This window comes from Carica papaya, chromosome 9, assembly GCF_054855325.1.
Source record: "Carica papaya isolate Zhongbai chromosome 9, ASM5485532v1, whole genome shotgun sequence".
In the NCBI taxonomy this organism is placed as follows: Eukaryota; Viridiplantae; Streptophyta; class Magnoliopsida; order Brassicales; family Caricaceae; genus Carica; species Carica papaya.
The window spans coordinates 10,811,917-10,834,310 of record NC_142317.1 but is presented as its reverse complement, the minus strand read 5'-3'; the positions used below and the strand labels follow the sequence as shown (position 1 = coordinate 10,834,310).

The following is a 22,394-nucleotide window of genomic DNA, read 5'->3' as shown; positions in this document are numbered from 1 at the left end:
CTTACATAGTATCAAAGTCAGGATTAGGGTTTTAGAGGTCAGATTAGATCATACCACATAAGGGTTGAACAACCCATTCCCAGCACTAGAGGAAGTCAATCACCGTCCTCCAACTAGTTCAGATTGCGACACAGTGGTGCATGCAAAAGAGGCAGAGGAAGCTGTTTTTCGACGGTTTTGAGTCCTCACACATCGGGTGAACTGGAGGAGGCCAGTTCACGTACGGGTCGAGTTTGGCACGAGGTCAGAACTCGAAGAAATGCTCGGCTGGCCTATTCTGCGCAAGAAATCAGAAGGCCAAAGCGGAGAAAGTCGTAACGGAGTAGATCGCGTGGCAACAAGTTCTTTCGGTTTTACGGTGCTATTTGATGTAGTTTTGCGAGCCCCTTCTAGATTTTGGTTGCCTGGTGGGTTCTGTGATGATTTCTGGCCGAAGAGAGGCATTTTGGTAATTTCAGTAGGCGGCGCGTGGCTTTTCGGCAACGGCGCGTGAACTCCAGTGGTAGCAATGTGGTTTTCTTAGTTTCCGTGTGTGAAGAGATATTCTATTTTCTCAGAATTTCTGCTTTATTTGCAGTGTTTTTCGGGTATCTCTAACGGTTGTGTTTTAGGTATTCTGAGTGGTATATTTTTTATAATTCCTAAATTGAAATGGATGATAATATTGTAAGATATTACTATCGTGAACAGAGTATATAAAACGGTATTGTAAGAAATTATAGAATCACAATCAGAATATACAGACCACTAATATTGTTGTTGCACTATTAAATCATATTCTGAGAGAACTTGTATGATTTCAGCTGATGAGTATGTTAAATTCACTCAGTATCATGAATCTTTGTATAAATTTTTTATTCTTACTGAATCCGAGAAAAAATGTTTTATCTCCTCCTTGAACAGATGGATGATTGATTCTGATGTTACAGATCACATGACAGGTAATCCTAATATCTATTTTTGTTTTCAACTACACAAAGTACATTTCCTATAACTATTGTTGATGGGTCGACTTCTAACATTGTGGGTTTGGGGACCACAAAACCAACGTCATCTATTACCCTGTCATCTGTATAAAGTCTACCTAAACTTGCCTTCAACCTAATTTATGTGAGTAAATTTACTAAATATTTGAATTGTTGTATTATATTTTTTCTTGATCACTGTATTCTTCAAAATCTTATGACGAAGCAGATTATTGATAAAAAAAATATATCAAATGGTATATATATTTTTAATACTTGAGTGCCTCGATCGGTTATCTACTCTACTATTATTTCTCCGTTTGAAACACATTGTCAATTGGGACATCCTTCTCTACCTGTATTGAAAAAGTTATGATCTCACTTTCATGATGTGTCCTCACTGAATTGTGAGTCATGTCGATATGCAAAACATCATCATAATCCATCAGGTCCAATTGTCAATAGATAAACTGAGTTTACTTTTGAATTAGTTCATTCTGATGTTTGGGACCTCTGTCATAGTCCACCAAAACTGAGTTTAAATATTTCGTTACTTTTGTGGATGATTTTTTTCGAATGACTTGAAAATATTTTATGAAAAATTGTTCAGAAATATTTTATCACTTTTGTGCTTTTTATGCTAAAATCAAGACACAATTCAATGTTTTTGCACATGTATTGAGGAGTGATAATGTCAAGAAACATATATCAAATTCATTTTAAAACTATATGACTCAACACGAGATCCTTCACCAGTTCTCGTGTGTTGATATACCATCTCAAAATAGAGTTGCTGAGAGGAAGAACGGAAATTTACTTGAAACAGTTCGAGTCCTCTTGTTCCAAACGCAAGTCCGCAAGCAATTATGGGCTCATGGTTTGTTTTTTGATTAATCATATTTCATATTTAGTACTTGATGGGGATGTTCTTTATAGTCTTCGTTTTTCAAACAGGTCTTTATTTCCGGTGCAGGCTAAGATATTTGATAGCACCTGTTAAGTTCGAGATGTACGACCTAATATGACAAAATGGGACCTAAAGGCCTTGAAGTGGTATTTTTGGGATATTCTCGCCTCCAAAAAGGATACAGGTGCTATTCTCCAAATCTCAACAAATATTTGGTATCAACTGATGTGGTATTTTCAGAAAATATATCGTTCTTCTCCTTATTGTCCAAGTCTACAAGTTAGGGGGCGGACCATGAGTAGCTCATCTACAATTTCACACCAGGTACCTTTACTGAGCAAATAAATAACAGTATGCCTTTAGATGATGTGCCTCCAGCTCTATTTGAGCAAGTTGATGATAGTGTCTGTGTGCCTCTAACCCAAGAACCACAACCAATTGTTTATTTTTATTTCAGAAGACAACAAACTAATGATATATGTCATGCACCAGATCCGTCGTTATCTGATTCTGCCTTATAGGACCCGAATCTTCTCATTGGTCTTCGTGAAGATAAACATCAATGCAGCATTCCTACACCAACTTATCTCATTGCAAATTTTATCTCATATGACCATCTATCTCTTTCGTCTAATGCTTTAATTACTTTTATATATTTAACTTCTATACTCATGACAGTTAAGAAGACTCTGAATCACGATGGGTAACCGAATGTCATGCTTGAGGAGATAAATGCTCTTGATGACAATCATACCTGAAATCTGATAGATTTATCCAAATGAAAAAAGATTGTAGGGTACAAATGGATATTTGCAGTCAAAGTGAACCCAGATGGTTTTGTGGCATGACTTAAAACTTGATTAGTAGCGAAAGGCTATGCTCAGACTTATGGTGTTGACTATTCTATACATTCTTTCCAGTGGTCAAACTTACCTCTGTCCGTTTATTTATATCTATTGCAATCTCCCGATATTGGCCCTTACACCAGCTGGACATTAGAAATGCATTTCTTCATGGTGTTTATCCAAATGAAAAAAGATTGTAGGGTACAAATGGATATTTGCAGTCAAAGTGAACCCAGATGGTTTTGTGGCATGACTTAAAACTTGATTAGTAGCGAAAGGCTATGCTCAGACTTATGGTGTTGACTATTCTATACATTCTTTCCAGTGGTCAAACTTATCTCTGTTCGTTTATTTATATCTATTGCAATCTCTCGATATCGGCCCTTACACCAGCTGGACATTAAAAATGCATTTCTTCATAATGTTTATCCAAATGAAAAAAGATTGTAGGGTACAAATGGATATTTGCAGTCAAAGTGAACCCAGATAGTTTTGTGGCATGACTTAAAACTTGATTAGTAGCGAAAGGCTATGCTCAGACTTATGGTGTTGACTATTCTATACATTCTTTCCAGTGGTCAAACTTATCTCTGACCGTTTATTTATATCTATTGCAATCTCCCGAGATCGGCCCTTACACCAGCTGGACATTAAAAATGCATTTCTTCATGGTGATATCTTAGAAGAAGTGTATATGAAGCAACTACATGAGTTTGTTCCTCATGGGAGTATAGAGAAATCTGTTATTGGAAAAAATCTTTTTATAATCTGAAGCAGAATCCCCATGTATGGTTTGACAAGTTTAGTGAGGCAGCCTGTGAATTCGGATTAAAGAAGAGCAAGTGTGATCATTCAGTCTTTTACAGACAATCAACAACTGATATTATACTTGTTTATATTAGTGATATTGTGATTATAGAAAATGACTATATAGGAATATTTTCTCTCAAGTCATTCTTGCATACCAAGTTTAATACCAAAGGTTTGGATCAGTTAAAAAACTTCTTGGGAGTTGAAGTAATTAAAAATAAGGAAAGGATTATGTTACCTCAAAGAAAATATGTACTTGATGTACTTGCAAGAACAGGAAAGCTGAGAGTTAAGTCATGCAATACACCAATGATATCAAATGTACATCTTATAAAAGATGATAGAGATCCCCTTGATGATCCAGAGAAATACAAGCGACTAATTTGGAATTGAATTACCTCACTGTGACGCGTCCAAATACTGCATACCCTGTCAGTGTTCTTAGTCAATTTATGTCGGCACCTACAATCAAACATTGGGAGGCTTTGGGACAGATTTTGTAGTACTTAAAAGGTGCCTCGGGACTCGTCATAGTGTTGAGAAATCATGGGCATACTCACATTGAATGTTTTACAGATGTTGATTGGGTTGGATCTAAAATTGATAGGAGGTCTACTACCAGCTATTGTATTTTTCTTGGTGGGAATCTCGTATCATGGAAAAATAAGTAGCAAACAGTTGTATCCCACTCAAGTGCAGAGTCTAAATATAGAGTTATGCCCCAATTCACATGCAAAGTCTTATGGATTACATCATCTGTTAGATGAACTGGGTTTGAAGCCCACATCTCTTGCAAAACTTTGGTGCGATAATCAGACTGCTCTCCATATTACCTCCAATCCTGTGTATCATGAGAGAACCAAACATATCGAGATTGATTGTCACTTCATCCGAGAGAGAATTGAGGAAAACTTCATATCTACTGCTTATGTGAAGACGGAAAAACAACTTGGTGATATATTTACAAAGGGTTTGAATGGAACACAAATTGAATATCTTCGTAACAAGTTGGACATGATTAATATCTATATTTCAGCTTGAGGGAGAGTGTTACAATATTACAAAATATATTACGGAATATTTTTATATAATCATTGGTTAATTTCCTAATATTAATAGGGTAATTTGTGTTTTCACATATATATTTCTCTTATATGTATACATACCCCTAACCCTATGTAATAAAGCAAAAGAAATATTCAATATTTTTTTCCTAATTCTTTATATGGGGAAATGACCAAATTGGAGAAACTTGTGTTGGAGAATATGATATCTAATAGACAAAGGGAATATCTAATAGAATTAAACAATAAATTGGAAGAGCTAATGACGAAGGAAAGAGGAGGTAGAGACAAAAGGTGAAAATTAAATGGGCAAAAGAAGGGGATGTTAACAATCAATTACTCCATAGGATTGTAAATGGTTAGATGAGGAAAAGTGTTATCAAGGAGATTGAATTAGGGATGGAAGAGATGGAGAGATAAAGGGAGGTCACTGAGCAAGAGATTACTAAGTTTTATAGGAACTTATATACAAAAAAATTAACACAGGTAACTTTCCTAGAGGGTCTTGATTGGGCTCCTATTTAAGGAGAAAAGGCTATACTATTGGAGAGATGTTTATTTTTTAAAAAAATATATAAATTTTATTTCTTACCCTTTACATTTTTACACCTAAAGTATTTATACAATTTATAACGTACAGATATGTAAACTCTCATTCAATTAGAATTCTAATTATATAATATCAAATAATTAAATAATAAATTAAAATAATTAACTAATAAAATATAGTATTCAACACTGTCCCTCTCTCAAGTTGGTGTAGGGATATCCCACATACCCAACTTGCAAACCAAGTTCTGAAAAGTAATTCTACAGTTTACCAGTATCAATCCTTTTACTTGTTCGAAGATCCTGATTTTACTAGATTTGTTGCATTTATAGTTTATGAAGAGTTAAATTGATACAAAATACGCTTTAAGTTTTGAATCTCCTCATTTGAAAAGACTCCAATTGTTGATGTGTCAAGTGTTTCACTTGTCTTAACCAAATTTTCTTGAGCTCTCATAGGTCCACTATTCCTTCTCTCATGACCTGCAGTTGGTTTTCTATGCAACTTTCAGCAAGTATCCTTAGTGTGTTTTGACTTAGCACAATAGTTACACTTTCGTAGATCTTTGAACTGATCAGATTAAGCAACTAATTCAGCTTTCTCAACTGGTGCTATGTGAAGCATGACATTCTTTCTACTATCTTCTTACTGAACATAACAATAAGCTTGTTGTAACGAGGGAAGCAGATCCTTACCAAGCACTAGTATCTTATCATATTCAGTGTTCAAACCAAGTAAGAAATTATAAATCTGCTCTTTTTCCATCAATTTCTAAAATTTGACTGCATTTTCATGACAATCTGCCTGAAAGTCTTGATAATAATCTAACTTCTGATATAATTTACTCAGTTCTAAAAAATATTGAGAAAAAATAATATCTCCTTACTTTGTACTATGAACCTTCTTCTGGAGTTGATAAATTTGGGCATCATTACCCACTTGTAAGTATGCGAGAGATGTTGCATTCCATCTTTTTACTACAGCATCGAGTAACAAATATGTTTGTACAATATGGGGTTGCACGGAATTAATGAACCAAGATATTACTAATGAGTTTTTAGAACCTCAACTGTTACATTTTATATTACTTGCATATGCTTTCTTCATATCACCTATAATGTACCTCTGCAATCCTCTAACTTTAACAAACAATAATTAAGATCTTAACAAAGCAAAATAATTAGTTACATCAAATTTTACAAAACTGATTTGTAATGAGAGGTTATCCAAATAAGAAACTATCTTTTTTCGCTTCTGTCATTTTAGAGAACTAGAAACAGGGAAAAACAATACTCAATAAAAAAACACAGATTTTCTAATCAGCAACAAAGGATGCTAAAAAAGTGCTGCAAACTAGAACCATATTTGTTAGGCAGCGGCTCGACTTGGGTTCGGCTAAAAAATGGCTCGAATTCACCCTAAAAAATGACTCGTACTTTACTCAAAAAAGGCTCGAACTCAGCTTGTCTTGAACTTAAAGTCGGCTCAGCTCAACATGAGCAGCTCGGCTCAAAACACTAAGATCTGTTTTATGCAATGCGGCTAGAAAAGCTTCATGTGCGTGGCTCTCCAAACAGCAGAGGAAGAAGATCGGTGCATGGCAGATTAGACCAAGTCCCACATGCATTTGTGCGTCTATGCGCCTATGCGATGCTAAATAGACGGGTCGGAACGTGTGAGTCAACCAACAGAAGGTAGCTGAAAGGCCAGAGAGAGACGTAGGTCTACATGACACAAATTTGTGTGATGTAGAAAGCTAGAGGTGAGTCGTGGCCAGCAGCTCTGTGCGACATAGATCCCTTAGGCGATGCCACTCAGTCTCTGCGCGAATTTGCGCGAATACCGGATACCAGAACACGCCAGATACCAGAATGCTGGATTTGCGCAAAGATCGCTGCGGCAGTGACTCCGGATTTGCGCGTAGACATTACCAACTCAGCTTATTTTACTATTTTAAGGTTTTAAAAAATACTCTGAATTAAAACCGTAAAATAATTTTATTTTGACTCTGATATCATATTAATTTTTAGAGAAAAAATATAAATTTTATTTCTCACCTTTTAAATTGAACACTTAGAATATTTATTTAATTCATAACGTACAGATAGAGAAATTTTTATTCTACAAGAATTCTAATTTTATAAGATTATTATTCTCATAAAATCCTAATTATATAATACCAAATTTTTAAATAATAAATTAAAATAATTAAATTATAAAAAATGATACTCAACAATAGGTCATTCGATAAAGAGGAGATTAGGCAAGCTAAGAGGAGATTAAGTAAGCTATTTGGGAGTTGGGTCAAAATAAATCCTCGAGGCCAGATGGCATCACCATAGAGTTTTTCAAGGATTGTTGCGAGATAGTTAAGGTGGAATGAAGAAAGTTTTCAAAAAATTTCACATGAATGGTTCAATGTCCAAGAGTATGAACTCCATGTTCCTTCTTTAGTCCCTAGAAAAGATAAATTTATGAAGAATTCCTATTACATACCAAATAGTTTAGTGACTAGCATCTACAAGATCATTATAAAGGTGTTTTTCACAAGCCCAAGTGCCTTTATAGGGGCCAGACAAATCCTTGATGCTTTTTTGGTTGCAGACAAGGTAGTGGAATATATAAGAAAATCTAGGCAAAAGGATTGGTGCTTAAATTAGACTTTGAGAAAATCTATAATTAAGTAAATTGTGGATTCTTAGACAAAATGGTGGAGGTGAAGAGATTTGGGGTTAGATGGCGGAGTTGGATTAGAGATTTCCTAAAATCGATATCAATTACAGTCATTATTAATGGGAAACCTCATGGATAATCTCATGCTTTGAGGGGTTTAAGGCAAGGGGACCCTCTATCTCCTTTCCTTTTCGCTACAGTGGTGGATGTCCTAACTAGAATGTTAACAAGAGCAAACGGAGAAAGATAGAGTGAGAGAACTAAGGATAGACATTGAGATGATAAAGATATCCCATTTTTAATTTGCGGATGACACAATATTATTCCTACAAGATGACAATAGATCTATTGGAAATGCATTTACCATCTTCTAAATGTTTAGGCATTTATTTGGACTTAAGATCAATTTGGCTAAAAGTGGCTTAGTAGGGGTTAACATAAAGGGAAAGATACTAGACAATCTTGCGAGATCCATAAGATGTACTAGGCTAGAATGGCCCATCACTTTCTTGAAGGTACTCTTAGGGAAAACCGTAACAACCAAGTTTTCACTTGGAGGAAGGATTCTTTTGATCCAAGTATGCCTTTCTAGTATCCCCTTGTACTTTTCGTCCCTCTCCTTGGGAGTATAGAGTGTTACATGAGGAGATTTCTATAGACCAGAGTGGAGGAGGATAACAAGGATCATTTGGTGAATTAGGATACGTGTTTCTCACCAAAGGAGTCTAGTGGGTTAGGCTTAGAACATCTTATATCCAAGAATTTATCATCACTGGTTAAGTGGATTTGACGTTTTCCTCAGGAACTGAACTCTTTGTGGCATAAGGTGATCAGAAGCAATTATAGACATGGATGAATGGTTGCGAAGCAATTACTTAAATAGTCAATTCTCGCCAGAGTCCTTGGAAGGCCATCTCCCAAGCCTATCCCTTACACGCTCATCATGTTCTATCTAACTAGAAGATGGTTATAGAGCCAAGTTCTAGGAGGATACTTGGATGAGCGATCAAACATTGGCCATTAAATTTCCACGCCTCTACAACTTGTCCACAAGACATGACACCCGTGTTTCACAATTTACTTAAAATTGTCATTTTTGCCGTCATTTATCTAACAAGGAAGCTTTTGAAATGCTTGCCCTTTTAAACCTCTTGCATCCCATTCAATCAACATCCCATCCTAACATTACAACATGGACCTGGAACCGTCAAACATATACACATGTGAATCCTTCTTCAAACACCTCATGTCAAGACAAATTATACCCCACCTTTCAATGCCAAAGTGTTTTGGAAATCTTCAATTCCTTCAAAAGTCAAGGTTTCCGATGGACCACCATCCATCGGAAGCTTAACACAAATGATATGCTCCAGACCTTTCGACCTCATTAAGCTTTATCCCCAAACATATGCATGATGTGTTTTGCAGGAGGAGAGACATTTTTATTCTTATACTGTGATACATCATGGAAATTTTGGACAAATTTGATGAAGGTCTTTGGCATATATTTGGTGGACATATTAGTAAGCTGTCATATTAAAGGGGAGGGGTGAAGGCTAATGGCTTCTATTCTATCACTAGCATTTCTGAACTCCATTATAACTAGGAAGCTTTATCTCTAGCAATTATTTGTTTGCATTTCTTTTTTATTGGATTTCCTTTGAGCTTTTTGCAGAGGATGTCTCATTCTCCTTGATTGTATTATTCTTCTTCCCATCTTTAATAATATTTCTTCTTCTATCAAAAAAATTAATAATAATAATGGAATAATTATGGTTTAACCATTACTGCCATTTTTGCTTCTCCTCACCGTAATTTATCTTCTAACTTCAAGCATTGAGATAGGAGGACAAACCAGTGAACAAAAAAAGCGCTATCGAAATTATACCATTCTAAATAGCTTCAAATAATAAAGCTGGAAGCATAAGTTCCAGAAAAGTAAGTTTTCAAGAGTACATAGAGGAGGAAGAGAAAAAGAGAGACAAAAATTTAATACATCAGCTCCAAACATAAATAATTAATACTCTCAGGGGAAAGTAAAAGACAGTATTTCTCTTTAAAAAGAAAAAGAAAAAAGAAATTTGACAAAGACAGATAATGAACATAGAGGAGGATAAGATATCTTCCGAACAGCATAAAAATAGATAGTCAAAACAAGGAAATTAGAACTTTATTTAAAAGAGCCTCCCACCAACAGAGAACAGTATCCCTCTATATAAACCATGTATATAGGTAACCATGGGAATAAGATAAGCACTGAGAAAACACAATATGTGTATATGTCTGTGATTGTGAGTGTGCATCCTTGTGTGTATGTGACATCAAGAGAGAGAGAGATTCCTCAAAGAGCATGATGGAAACAGTTTTGAGTGGTAAGCTACTCACTTGAGTGGATATGCTAACACACGTTGGCCTATGGTCACAAAGCTTGTCTCTTGATTGGACATGAACCAGGCTAAAGATGAGACACTACATGGACACATCCAAAATACGAAGGTTAATAACATCAATACAACAGGAATCTCATAGTAGAAATTATTTGGGGAAGAGTTTGCCAAACCTTCCTGTGAAAACATGCTCTCTGACTCCAAGAATGGTAGGAGGCCGAATTCCATGATTTCCACGAAATTCCTCAAGAAGATTTCTCATTTTCATTGCCTCCTCCAAGTAGTTGTCCTAAAAAGCACCAAAAGACAAAAGCAGATTATACCCATGCACCTTACACTATTATACGAACATATATTTAAACTTGATGATGCTATTATTGGGATATTATCACTAAGTCATTACATAAAATTGTTGAAAATAATTGAACTTTTGTTATTGAATATCAAGACCCTATACATACAAGTATTCTAATGTAAGAAATAAAACCAACAATTGATTACATAGGGTTATTTTACTATAATGCCCTTTGACGTAACTCCTCTAGATTAATTACACATAAAATACATTCTTCAACATTCTTGTTCAAGTTGGGAATAAATATTTTCCATCCTCAGCTTGCCATTGACAGTCTGCAATGTTGGATTGCCAAGTCTTTGGTTAACACGTCTACAAGCATGAGCTAGTAAGGCATGTATAGAACACATATTAGACCATTGCTTAGCTTCCCTTTCATGAAGTATTTATTAACCTCAATATGTTTGATTATATCGCGTTGTAGTGGATTGTGAGTGATGTTTATAATCGATTTGTTGTTATAGTATAAGTATAAAGGACCATCCTACTTGATTTTTAGATTTTCTAGACTTCCCTTCAGTCATAATAACTCATATATCCATTGAGTTAATTTTTCGAAATTGTTGAGAATAATTGAGCTTGTTTTTTTATTGAATAACAGGGTCCTACATATACAAGTTTTCTAATGTAAGAAGGAAACAAACAATTGATTACATAAGACTATTTTACTATAATACCCTTTTAACGTAACTCTTCTAGATTAATTACATATAAAATACACTCTTCAGTACTCCCCCTCAAATTGGGGAATTAGATATTTTTAATCATCAGATTGGGGAATTAGATATTTTCAATCATCAGCTTACCAATGACAATCTATAATGCTGGACTGCTCAAGCTTTTGGTCAATATGGCTGCAAGCTACAAGCTAGTAGGCATATATAGAGCATATCTAGACCATTGTTTAGCTTCTCCTTAATAAAGTGTTTGTCAACCTCAATGTGTCTGGTGCTATTGTATTGTATCAGATTGTCAATAAAGCATATAGTCGATTTGTTGTCACACTGTAAGCTTATGGGACCATTCAACTTGATTTTTAGATCTTTTAAACTTCTCTTTACCCATAATAACTCACATATTCCTTGAGTCATTGTCTGAAATTCTTACTCAATATTAGACTTTGCAACTATATTTTGCTTCTGACTTGTGCAAGCGACTAAGTTATATCCAAGGAAGGTGCATAATCTACATCAATTTCGGTAATGTAGCACAATGTAGGTTGCCCATAATGCACTTCCTTATAAATTTGCAATAACTAACTTACACTCAGTGTATAAGCAATGTCCGATCTTGAGTGTAATAGGTACATTAATCTTCCAACCAATCTTTTATATATTTTCTTTTCTACTAGTATATCCTCTTTTGTTAGGCTCAATTTATCATTGCGACCCATTTAAGTCCTAACTGGTTTACAAGCTACCTTGTCAATGTCCCTTAATAGGTCATGACTACATATCTGTTGGAAGATGAAGATTCCTAATTTTGAGCATGCGACTTCAATTCCAAGGAACTACTTCAACTTTCCTATCTGTTTGATCTCGAACTCTTTTTCATCTTCTTCTTCAATTTGTAGATCCTGTCCCTCTGACAAATTACGGCGGTCCTTCCATATAAATTTCTTTTTATAAATCTCCATTCATGAAAGCATTCTTTATATCAAATTAATACAATTGCTAATCAAAATGAGTAGCTAGACACAACAAGATCCACATTGTCGTCATCTTAATAACTGGTGCGAATGTCTCTTGATAATTCATTGTGACTTTCAGGACTAGAATTTAGAAAATATGATTGGACTTGCTGAAACCAGGCACAGACTCTACTATTTGGATGCACCTGAGAGAGACTTATATGTTATATATTACAGCTTTATTATTTGGGGTACATATATTACTATCAATCACTCAAAAATCTTGTGTCTGTAGACGTCACATTTATTAAACAAGAATCTTAAGTCACTCAATCTTATCTTCAGATGGAGTTTATATTGGAAGATAAAAATACATAATTCATGATAAATTTTAATCTACTACCTATGTCACGCACATCAAAGTCATCACCATAATAAAACGTTCGTAACCCACCAAAAAGCTCACAACCACAAAAAAAAACTTCGAAATCTATCCTCTTAAGAGATTATACTTAACACTAGGTTTTCTCTGGTGTATACAAAGAGTAAGATGCTGAGTACTGAGCCAAAGTCAATCCAAGAATCCGACCATGATCCTAAACTTGATATAAGTCCCAAAAAATTTATACAATCCTCTGATAATGATATACCTATTAGATTTCGTGAAGATACAAGAGAATGCACCAAACAACCTCCGCATCATATCTTGCAACTTGTGTCATTTGACAAATCATCATTAATTCATAAAAAATTCCTCACAAATTCAAACAATAAATATATCTCTAATACCGCATCTGAGATATTATTCAATAAAAAATAAAAAAAAATGTTGAGTATGGAAATGCAAACTCTTAAAAAGAACCAAACCTAGGGAGTGGTGAATCTAGTCAAAGGCAAGAATCCAGTGGGAATAAAATGGGTTTTCTCAATCAAATATGAAATATACAAGACAATCGAGATGTATAAAGTAAAACTGATAACAGAAGGTTATACACAAACATATGAGATAGACTATTAGGAAACATTCGCACAGCAGCCAAGACAAACACTATGGAAATCTTGTTATCATTAGCAACCCATTCTAATTAGTAGTTACAACAGTTTGATGCAAAAAATATTCTCTTACATGGAGATTTAAAAGTCTGCCACATGAATATCTCACCAAATTTTGATGGAGAAGACGGAACAAATAAGGTAAGTAAACTAAAGAAGGCACTATATGGATTCAAACAGTCATAAAAAAGCATGGTTTGTCAGGTTCACAAGATAATGATAGATCTAAGATTCAAGGAAACTCAAGAAGATCAGACTTCGTTCATTAAAACACTAAAAAACAAGAGTTATAGCTTTTTCCCTGTCTTTGATAACATTATCATATATGTTGATAATATTATCATAACAGGAAATTATGAGAATGAACAACTAAAATGAAAACAATGTCTGGCAAAATAATTTGAATTCAACTAAGCAAGTTGAAATATTCTCCAAAAATTAAAATCGTTTACTCTAAATATATTATTTTTATTTCTCATCAGAAACATATTCATGATCTATTAAAATACACCGGCAAGTTAGCATGCAAGCCAACTAGTACTTTTGTCCATCCTACTCACAAATTAGAGATAGCAAAAGAAGATTCACCAGTAAATAAAGATATATATCAAACATTAGTTGAGAAATTGATCTATCTATCCCACATGAAACTAGACATCGAATATGCAATAAGTGTTATAAGCCTATTCATAAAAAATTTAAAAGAAATACACCTACAAACAGACTATAAACATTATAGTCCTAAAAAGGGTAACCATTGAAAAAATTATGGTTAGAAAGAGTAACAAACTACTCCTAAAAGTCTATACCGATACAGATTATACAATATCAGTTGTGGACATAAGATCTACTACGAGCTACTAAACTAGTATCTGGCAAAGAAATTTGAAATCAAGGAAATTAGTAAGTCAGAGCTTTTTTTGGTATTGAAGTCGCTCGCTCAAAATCCAAAATATATATTTCTTAATAGAAACACATTCATGACCTGTTAAGGGACATTAGCAAGTTAAGATGTACATTAGCTCGCACTCCGATTAATTCTAATTTTTGCATAAGAAGATACGTCAGCAAATAAGAAAATATATCAAATATTGCTAAGGAGATTAATATACCTATCCCACGAGAGACCAAACATCACCTATGCAACGAGTGTTATAAACTAATTCATATACAATGCAAAAGAAGTGCATCTACAAGCAACCTATGGAACACTACATTATCTTAAAGGGTTACCTAGCAAGGGAATTATGTTCGTTAAGAATGATAAACTACTCCTAAAAACCTATATTGATGCAGAATATTCATAAGTATGTGTACACAAAAAGTCTACCACATAATATTATTTCTTCCTAAAGGGCAAATTAGTCACCTACAAAAGTAAAAAGTAAAATATAGTTGTGAGATCAAGCGCAGAATCAGATCAATGGCATCAAGGATATGCGAACTCTTACTGATAAAAAAAATTGAAAATTTTAGAATAAAATGGGAAAACTATATGTGCCTATACTGTGACAACAAATTGGATACAAACATCACTCACAATCTGCTGCAACACAACCAGACCAAATACATCAAGATCAACATATATTTTATTAAAGAAAAACTTGACAACGGCCCAATATGTAGCTCACACATGCCCAAGAGTTCTCAATTGGTAGATGTACTAACTAAAAGCATAAGTAATCCAACATTTTAAACTTTTATTTACAAACTGAGGATGAACAACATTTACTTCTTAACTTGAGGAGAGTGCAATAAAGTAAATTATACCCTTTATAATTAATTGTAATTAATTATTTATTTTTTTCCATATAGAAAAGCTTGTATATATATACATGTAAATCTAATATAATATACATAAAAAAAGGAAAAAAAACTCATTCTTAACATGTGTCATGGTGAGATCCAAAAAACCCTAGTTGACCCGGTGATAAGCCTTTTTAAAATCTGACTTCAAGACTAATCCCTCTTTAGTGGCTCTTCTCATAAACTCTACAAATTCGTTAGCTACAAGTGATGCATCCAGTATTTATCTCCCTCCCATAAAGACACTTTGGTTCAGTGATATAGCGTCATCCAAAAACTCACTAAGGCGTATAGACAACACATTTGTAGTAATTTTATAGATGTTGGTTAACAAACTAATCGGACAGTAATCTAAACTCCTTTTAGACCTATCTTCCTTAGGAATGAGGGTTATAAAGATAGAATTCATACTTCTATAAACATTGTCATTCAAATAGAACTCCTAAAAAACCTTTAACAGATCTTCCTCAATCATACTCCAACAAGAGTGGAAAAAAGCTCTAATAAAACCATCAAGTCCAAGGGATTTCTCAAAACCCTAGCCCAAATAGCTTTCCAGATCTCCTCCTCCACAAACTAACGTCGAGATGTTCGGCCAGGCCAATACTAATGGCCCACCAATCAACACCTTTAATAAAATGGCTAGACACTTCATCCTCGATATATAACTACTTGTAAAACTCCATGATTACACGTCCAATAGATTCCTTATCGTGTTCCACTTTCTTCCTTCTAACCCAAGCTCATTAATCAAATGAGAATATGAGCATTAGAAAGAGAAGAAGAGAAGTTGAGGATAACTCGATGGTATTCTAGTATGTTCCAAAAGAGTATGATCATGCCCATACAATTGTAATCTCCCCCTTTTTAAATTATCCAGCCTAAGAAAGTAGGAAGGAATTGACAGGAAAGAAACAAAAATAGAAAACAATAAAGATTAACAACCCAGCAGCTTCTTTGTTCGCACCTCAGCCCTTATGTGTCACATGGATCCTGACACAAAGATGCAGAATCATGTAGCCATACCCTCCTCTGGTGCCTATACGTGTATTGCCTTTGGTCTTTGGTCTACAATTTGTTGGATTGAGTTGGGTTACCACTGGCCCGGCGAGGGAGGAGCTTTGGATGGGAAGTTATTCAAACTGACAAGTAGTCTATAAGGTTGATTCCATCAGCCACTATTTCGTTATTTGGAATGAGAGAAACAGGAGAGTTTTTGAGGATAATGATTCAAAACTTGATAGATTTAAAGAAACTTGGTTCCAGGTCTTGAGTTTTTGATGGGTCAACTGTTTTATGGCACCGAGGCTTTTAGAGACCTTATTGCTATGTTGATTGATTTCTAGCTTCCTTTTGTGCATGAGTTATACCTTCTTGATGCTTTCTAATGCATACTTTTTCTTCCTAAAAAAGATAAACATTAACTACAAAGTCTTCTTTTTGTTAATTGCTTCCACCACTTTGCAATAAATTCCATCACACCACAATCTAGCCCTTCATAACAAATTCTGAGAATTAATTTGCAAAATGAGTTCCAATTTTTCTAAAAAATTCAAATACCTAATCATAAAAGACTTTGGGTGTAGGGTACAAATAAGGTAGTTGGATAGGAAGCAATTTGCAACAAATGAGATGACACCATAATTATAAGTCGTTCATGCTTCAACATCCGCACATTCAATAAACTAAAGCCCTAAAAGCAAAACATATAATCTTAGAATTAGATATAACTTAGGACTCTTATCTCTTACCCTTCCTTGCATACTTTCTGCAAAGGGAATGTATTGCACAAGCAATTGGGGAGGAAAAGAAAAGCAATTTTTTCCTCCCTAGCAGCAGTTGCAAAAGAAACTTTCTCCCTCAGAGCCAGAAAGTACTTATCAAACACATGAAAAACCTCTCATGGGATACTAACAATCAAAACAAATAAACAAATTTAACCTGGTTCATGTCAATAGTTTGGATAGCTTCTCCGCGGGTGAAAATTATGGCGTGATTTTGGTTTTCAGGTTTCCCTTCCCCAAGCTTAGGATCTCCAGGAAGTTTGATTGAATATATTTCCTGCATGCAAGAGAAGAGAAGAAGCAACAAATGCATCAAGACACGTTTAAAAACTGCACCAAATGCATCAAGACATGTTTAACAACTGCATAAGCTTTAATGGCAAATATTCAAATAACCTGTCAAACGCTATCTATATAAGTTGTGCTCATTTAATTTGGAAAACCATCTAATAAAAGAATTTACAACGTATAATCAAGGAACTACTCCTTGCAATAATACATAATACAGAAAAACAAATCAAGTCAATCTAAGCCATCATCTACCTGATCTTTTCCGTGCATATCAGCTTTAACAAGCTTTGAATAGAATTCCCTCTTACCACTTGCACTACCATTCTCTTCTACATGTATGAAAGCAACTCGAAGAGCCTCATTCCTGAAAGCAACAAATTAAACTAATTAACATTCTGATAATATGTTAGCAAACTGATTAACTAGGTCCATCAATTACATTGTAGAGTTTCATACTACAAGTTATTTGGATGAGCAGAATATTAAGGCCTATTAAATTCCTTGGTTTAAAAGTCAACCCTCGTCACAACCCCTTATTTTCGTATTAAATTCTCTTCTCTATCAAGAAAAGAAATGAAGCACCAAAATCCATATCCCTATTATGCCATTTCATGTAGTGAAAAATAAAGAAAATTAGAGCATTGCTCCAATCAGACAATATCAGGTTTGATAGAAATAGAGTGGACAAATTTTTCAGTGCTAGAGGTCTCTATGTTTTATAAATATAATTGCTCGCTTGTTGCTTGTGCTAATCCAAAGTTGTGGAACTTCGAGTACAGTGATATCCAATGAACTCTCCTAGACCAGCTTAACTGATTACTGGTTAATGCAGGACTGTGGCTTAGTCCATCTTGGATGAAATTAGAGCATGGTCAGGATTAACTGGATCAAGGAAAGGAGGCTATGTGATATGCTCTAATACAACACTACCTTTTCCATCTCCATGAATGAAAGAAACATGAGAGCTTTTGCATAGAAGGACACCGTATGGTAAAGGACGGTTGGCTACCCCATCATTTTTGTATCCATATATACTAATTGTCTTTATATGACACTTCTTTCCCTTTTCTTTTAAAGGAACACTTTCTCTATCAAACAGACAAGTAAAAAGGTTGAATTTGGATGTGGTCCCACTCATAATAGAAGAATATATTCACAGAGAACAAGGACCTCCACAAAAATCAAAGACAATCCAAAAAGAAGCAAAAGAAGTACATATATGAAAAGATGTCATCCTTTGAGGGACCAAATACTAGCATCCCAATTCCGATGAACCTCAGGGAAGGCATGTCAGAATAATCTCCATGAGCCTTGGCTCATAAAATAGACAAAAGCGTCCCATACATACTGAGTTGGTGAGTAACAATCATCATAACTCCTCCAATTCTGTGCAAGCCATAAAATCCATAACCATGCAAAAATGGGTGTGAACACCTATTCTTATCATGATGAATTTAACATGCCCCATCTTTTGTTGGTTTTTCATCACAAGAGACCTGACACAAGAAAGGGAACCCAAATATGAACGGAGTACCCATGTATAACTAGTCAAGAAGACTCGGTTCACCCTCCTCTTCAAGCTTCTCTTCTCTTCCTTTCCCAGAAATGACATTGTTTCTATTGTTGTTAAAATAACATACTTTCTGGATGAACTTTTCCACATTCCACGATGACCCTTCACATAGTCCCATTCCTTCCTCTTCTATCTTCATTTCTTTGCTCTCCATCCAATGCCCTTAAGATTTATGAACTCTCTTTATTCCATTCCCACTGCTCTATCCAAAATCACCTCACCCACCACAAAAGTAAACTATCTCCCTAATTTCAAAGGGGTAAATTACTAAATAGGACTGAGTTATCCTATGGAAATATGACGGAATTTTAAAAATAAACATTTGACTTCTAAACAATTTAACGATGATAAAACTTAATTGGATTACCCATTATAATCTTTGCACTTCATTTCCTCAATCAAAAAAGGGAAGAAAAAAAGTTTTGTTTGTTGTTTTCTTGCTTATCTCAGGTGAATCGAATTATACGTTTCCCAAGAAAGAAGTTAACAATAGGATCTACAGTACTCTTTTATAGGAAAAAGTTAAAATTGTATATTTCAGTATAAAGAAAGAAGAAGTAGAAAAGAGAAGAATGGTACTCACCCAAGACTTTGTTGTTGACAAATAGGAAATAAGACCGACAAGAGGATAATCTATGGAATGAGAAAACATACAAATAAAATTAAAGAAAAATGTCAATATAAGACCGCAACCTAATCTCTCTCAAGTGTAGAAAGAGGAACACCCCAAAATAATCATCCACCTTAACCCAATAAGAAGCTTAAGCCCATATTCCAGTGTACTGCAAGAGTATATGAAGCACGCATTAGGAAAATAGCAATATGCTATCTGCACCTTTTTTTCCAAGTAAAAATAGAATACTTGCACTAAAACTTTATAAATCTTTTAAAATATCAATCTGGTCCTCAAACTCCTGATATGTATAAGACGACGACCCTTAATCAAAAAGTCTAGAGTTAGGAACTATAACTCCTTAAATCTGTTAAAAATAGATATTATTTCTCACAAACCCTTCTGTTTCTTTCCTTCCATTGTACCTGTAAGGTAACCTAAGGGAGAAGGCCTAAAGTCTTATTTTAGGGCTTATCCCCATGGATGTCTCTTCATGCTAAAAGCTCCTCCTTCACAGAACCAGTCATCACCTAATTTACCTACAAGACTATAAGTCATAGACCTACTTTGATAAGAAAAATGACACCATAGAGAAAGTGATTGACAAACTCTGCAGCTTTCCCGCACGTAGCACCTTTTCAAAGTAATTTTTCCCCCTTTAATCAGCTTGTCTATAGCTAAAACGCAACCTCTTGCCGCTTCCCAATGGAAAAAAAGCCACTCTAGGTGGCGCATTGATCTTCATATCTGTTTCCATGAGAATTTCCCGCTGACTCTTTTGGGCTTCACCAAAAGAAAGTAAAAGGATTATTGAGGAGGCCCCTTACAAATTAAGCTTCCATACTGGCTCATCAAAGGCCTCAAGTGGCCTCATTTATTGGAAAGAAATTAAATATGTTAATATACCTGGTCACTTCCCAGTCATTGAGATTCCCGACCAGATCCACCACTGAAACATCATTCTAGGAGGGTCAGAGAAAATTTCTGCCACTGTCACCTCTTCACTTTGAGCTAAAGGATAAATTGTGGGAAAATCCTGCTGAAGAGTCCCGCCTTCACTTCATCCATCCAACCAAAACCTCAACCTCTATCCCGATCCAACTTTCCAACAAATTCACCTGTGAAACTCCTTCCCACTAATACAAATGATCTTCCATTTCTCCATGTCATATGAATTCTTGAGCTCCTAAAGTACCATTCCATAGTGTCCATTTCAAATTTAGCTTTGATCAGTACCCACCATAGATTGCCTTGCCCCACATGAATTTTCGTAGTTACTTCCCCAGTAGGGCTTTGTTGAAGTCAAGTGTTGATCTAACCCAAGACCGCCCCTAAGAAAAGAAATTCTAACTGCATCTTACGGTACCAAGTGAAGTTTTCTTTTTCTCATTAGAGTCACCCCACACAAAACAGCACTAAATAGACGATAATTTCTTCATCACACTAACTAGAATGGTTAATAAAAACAGAGTATATTGGTAAATTAACTAGAATACTCTCGATAAGTATCAATCTTCCTCAGGTTTAAGACGAAATTCCTTTTCAGCCTACCAATCTAGATTCAAATTTGTTTACAACTGACAAGGACATATTTGAACTTAGCCCCAAGAAGAAAGCACAAAATTTAAAGGGTAAAGTACACCCAAAAAATCCCAAACAAAGTAGTAGTAGACCCCCTCCTACTTCTAACTGAAACCAACTCTCACTTAGTCAAACTGATCTTGAGACTGAATACCTCTTGGAACACTAGCATAACACATTTGATGTTCATAATAGCCTAAGGATTTAATTGCAGAAAGCAATATGTTATCAACAAAGAATAAATGAGTAAGCTCCTCAATGTCTTCACTCTCCCCTAACACCATTCCCCTAATAACTGAATGTCTCTTGCGTTTAGTAATCATTCTACTAAGGCCATCCATCACAATAATAGAAAACAGTGAGAGACGGTCAACCTGCCTACAACCCTTAAGGTCTTGAAAAACCTAGATGGGCTGCCATTGACCATGGTTGCAAATGAAGAACTAATAAAATGGACCACTGATGAAACAACAACTCTTATCTCAAATAGGAATTTCAATTGGCAAAAGGAGAATAATGCTATTCTAACTAATGTTGTTTATATTATGAGTGTCTGCTTGTCAAGTCATAAACCCAACTAATAATCAATTTTTTGCTGGCATTCCTTAATTTACCCCTAAGTATCTTATTAATTCAACACCTCCCAGTCGCCAGCCTGTTCTCGAATTCTCTAATCACCACAGGTCACTATGTCATTGTCAATTTCATTTCTAGAGTTAATGAAAAGACTGATAGATTACTGACATGACCATGTTTGTGGAGCAGACTACTGTTGTTGCAATCTTTCTCATTGTGTACCTAATAGTGCCTTGTATCTTCATTTGTGTCCTTTTGGAGATATTCCTTTTCGGGTTGATCGAAAAATAAATTGTGGCAGACTTGCTTTCCTCAATTTTTGTTATGTGATACAAATTGTCATCCCTCTCTGTCACTTGCTGCTTCACCAATTGACTCTGCACCCATCTCTGAGATTTTAAAAGTCTTTCTCCTCAACTATTTTGGGTGGGCATTGTTCACCAATTGAAGAAAATATAGATTTTATATTTATGCTCAAGCATGTAATATACTCTTATTGCGATTAAGCACATTAAATGATTAATGGAACATGCTTGTCCTTTATCGAGCTTTGACAAGCAAATTCAAATTGCATTCTGAATATGTCTTGCTTTGTTTTTAAGTTGGAAAAGTGGAAAGGAGAAAACAAGGAAGAGTTGAAGAGTCATTTAGTCACTCTAAATATTTCATTTTTTATGTAATAGTTTTTCTAGTTAAGTAAGGTTTACATTAACACAAAATTGCATGATTTTAAGTTTTTGCAATTATATTAAAATTATAAGTAAGATAGGTTGCATTTACAAACATAATCATGTTTTTTACCTCCATAAATCATCGTCACATTTTGCATGTTAGTTAAAACTTCAGCACATTTTCATTTGATCCTTTCAAAATATACATCCTGCCCATACTTTCAAATGGCTCTTTTTTATCCTATGTACTCCATATTGAG

The 22,394-nt window shown here is 34.9% G+C and overlaps 1 protein-coding gene across 4 annotated transcripts in view; it reads right to left on the bottom strand.

The window, feature by feature from the left end:
* Positions 1-22,394, bottom strand: part of GSL8 (glucan synthase-like 8) — a 94,119-nt gene that overhangs the window by 12,847 nt on the left and 58,878 nt on the right. For all 4 annotated transcript variants that reach the window (XM_088211462.1, XM_088211465.1, XM_088211464.1 and 1 more), the window contains exons 35-38: positions 17,373-17,484; positions 16,987-17,106; positions 10,375-10,490; positions 10,200-10,283 (exon numbers count right to left, since the gene is read on the bottom strand). In XM_088211462.1, coding sequence (XP_088067588.1) covers positions 10,200-10,283; positions 10,375-10,490; positions 16,987-17,106; positions 17,373-17,484 — 432 coding nt within the window. The remainder of the gene's footprint in view (positions 1-10,199; positions 10,284-10,374; positions 10,491-16,986; positions 17,107-17,372; positions 17,485-22,394) is intronic.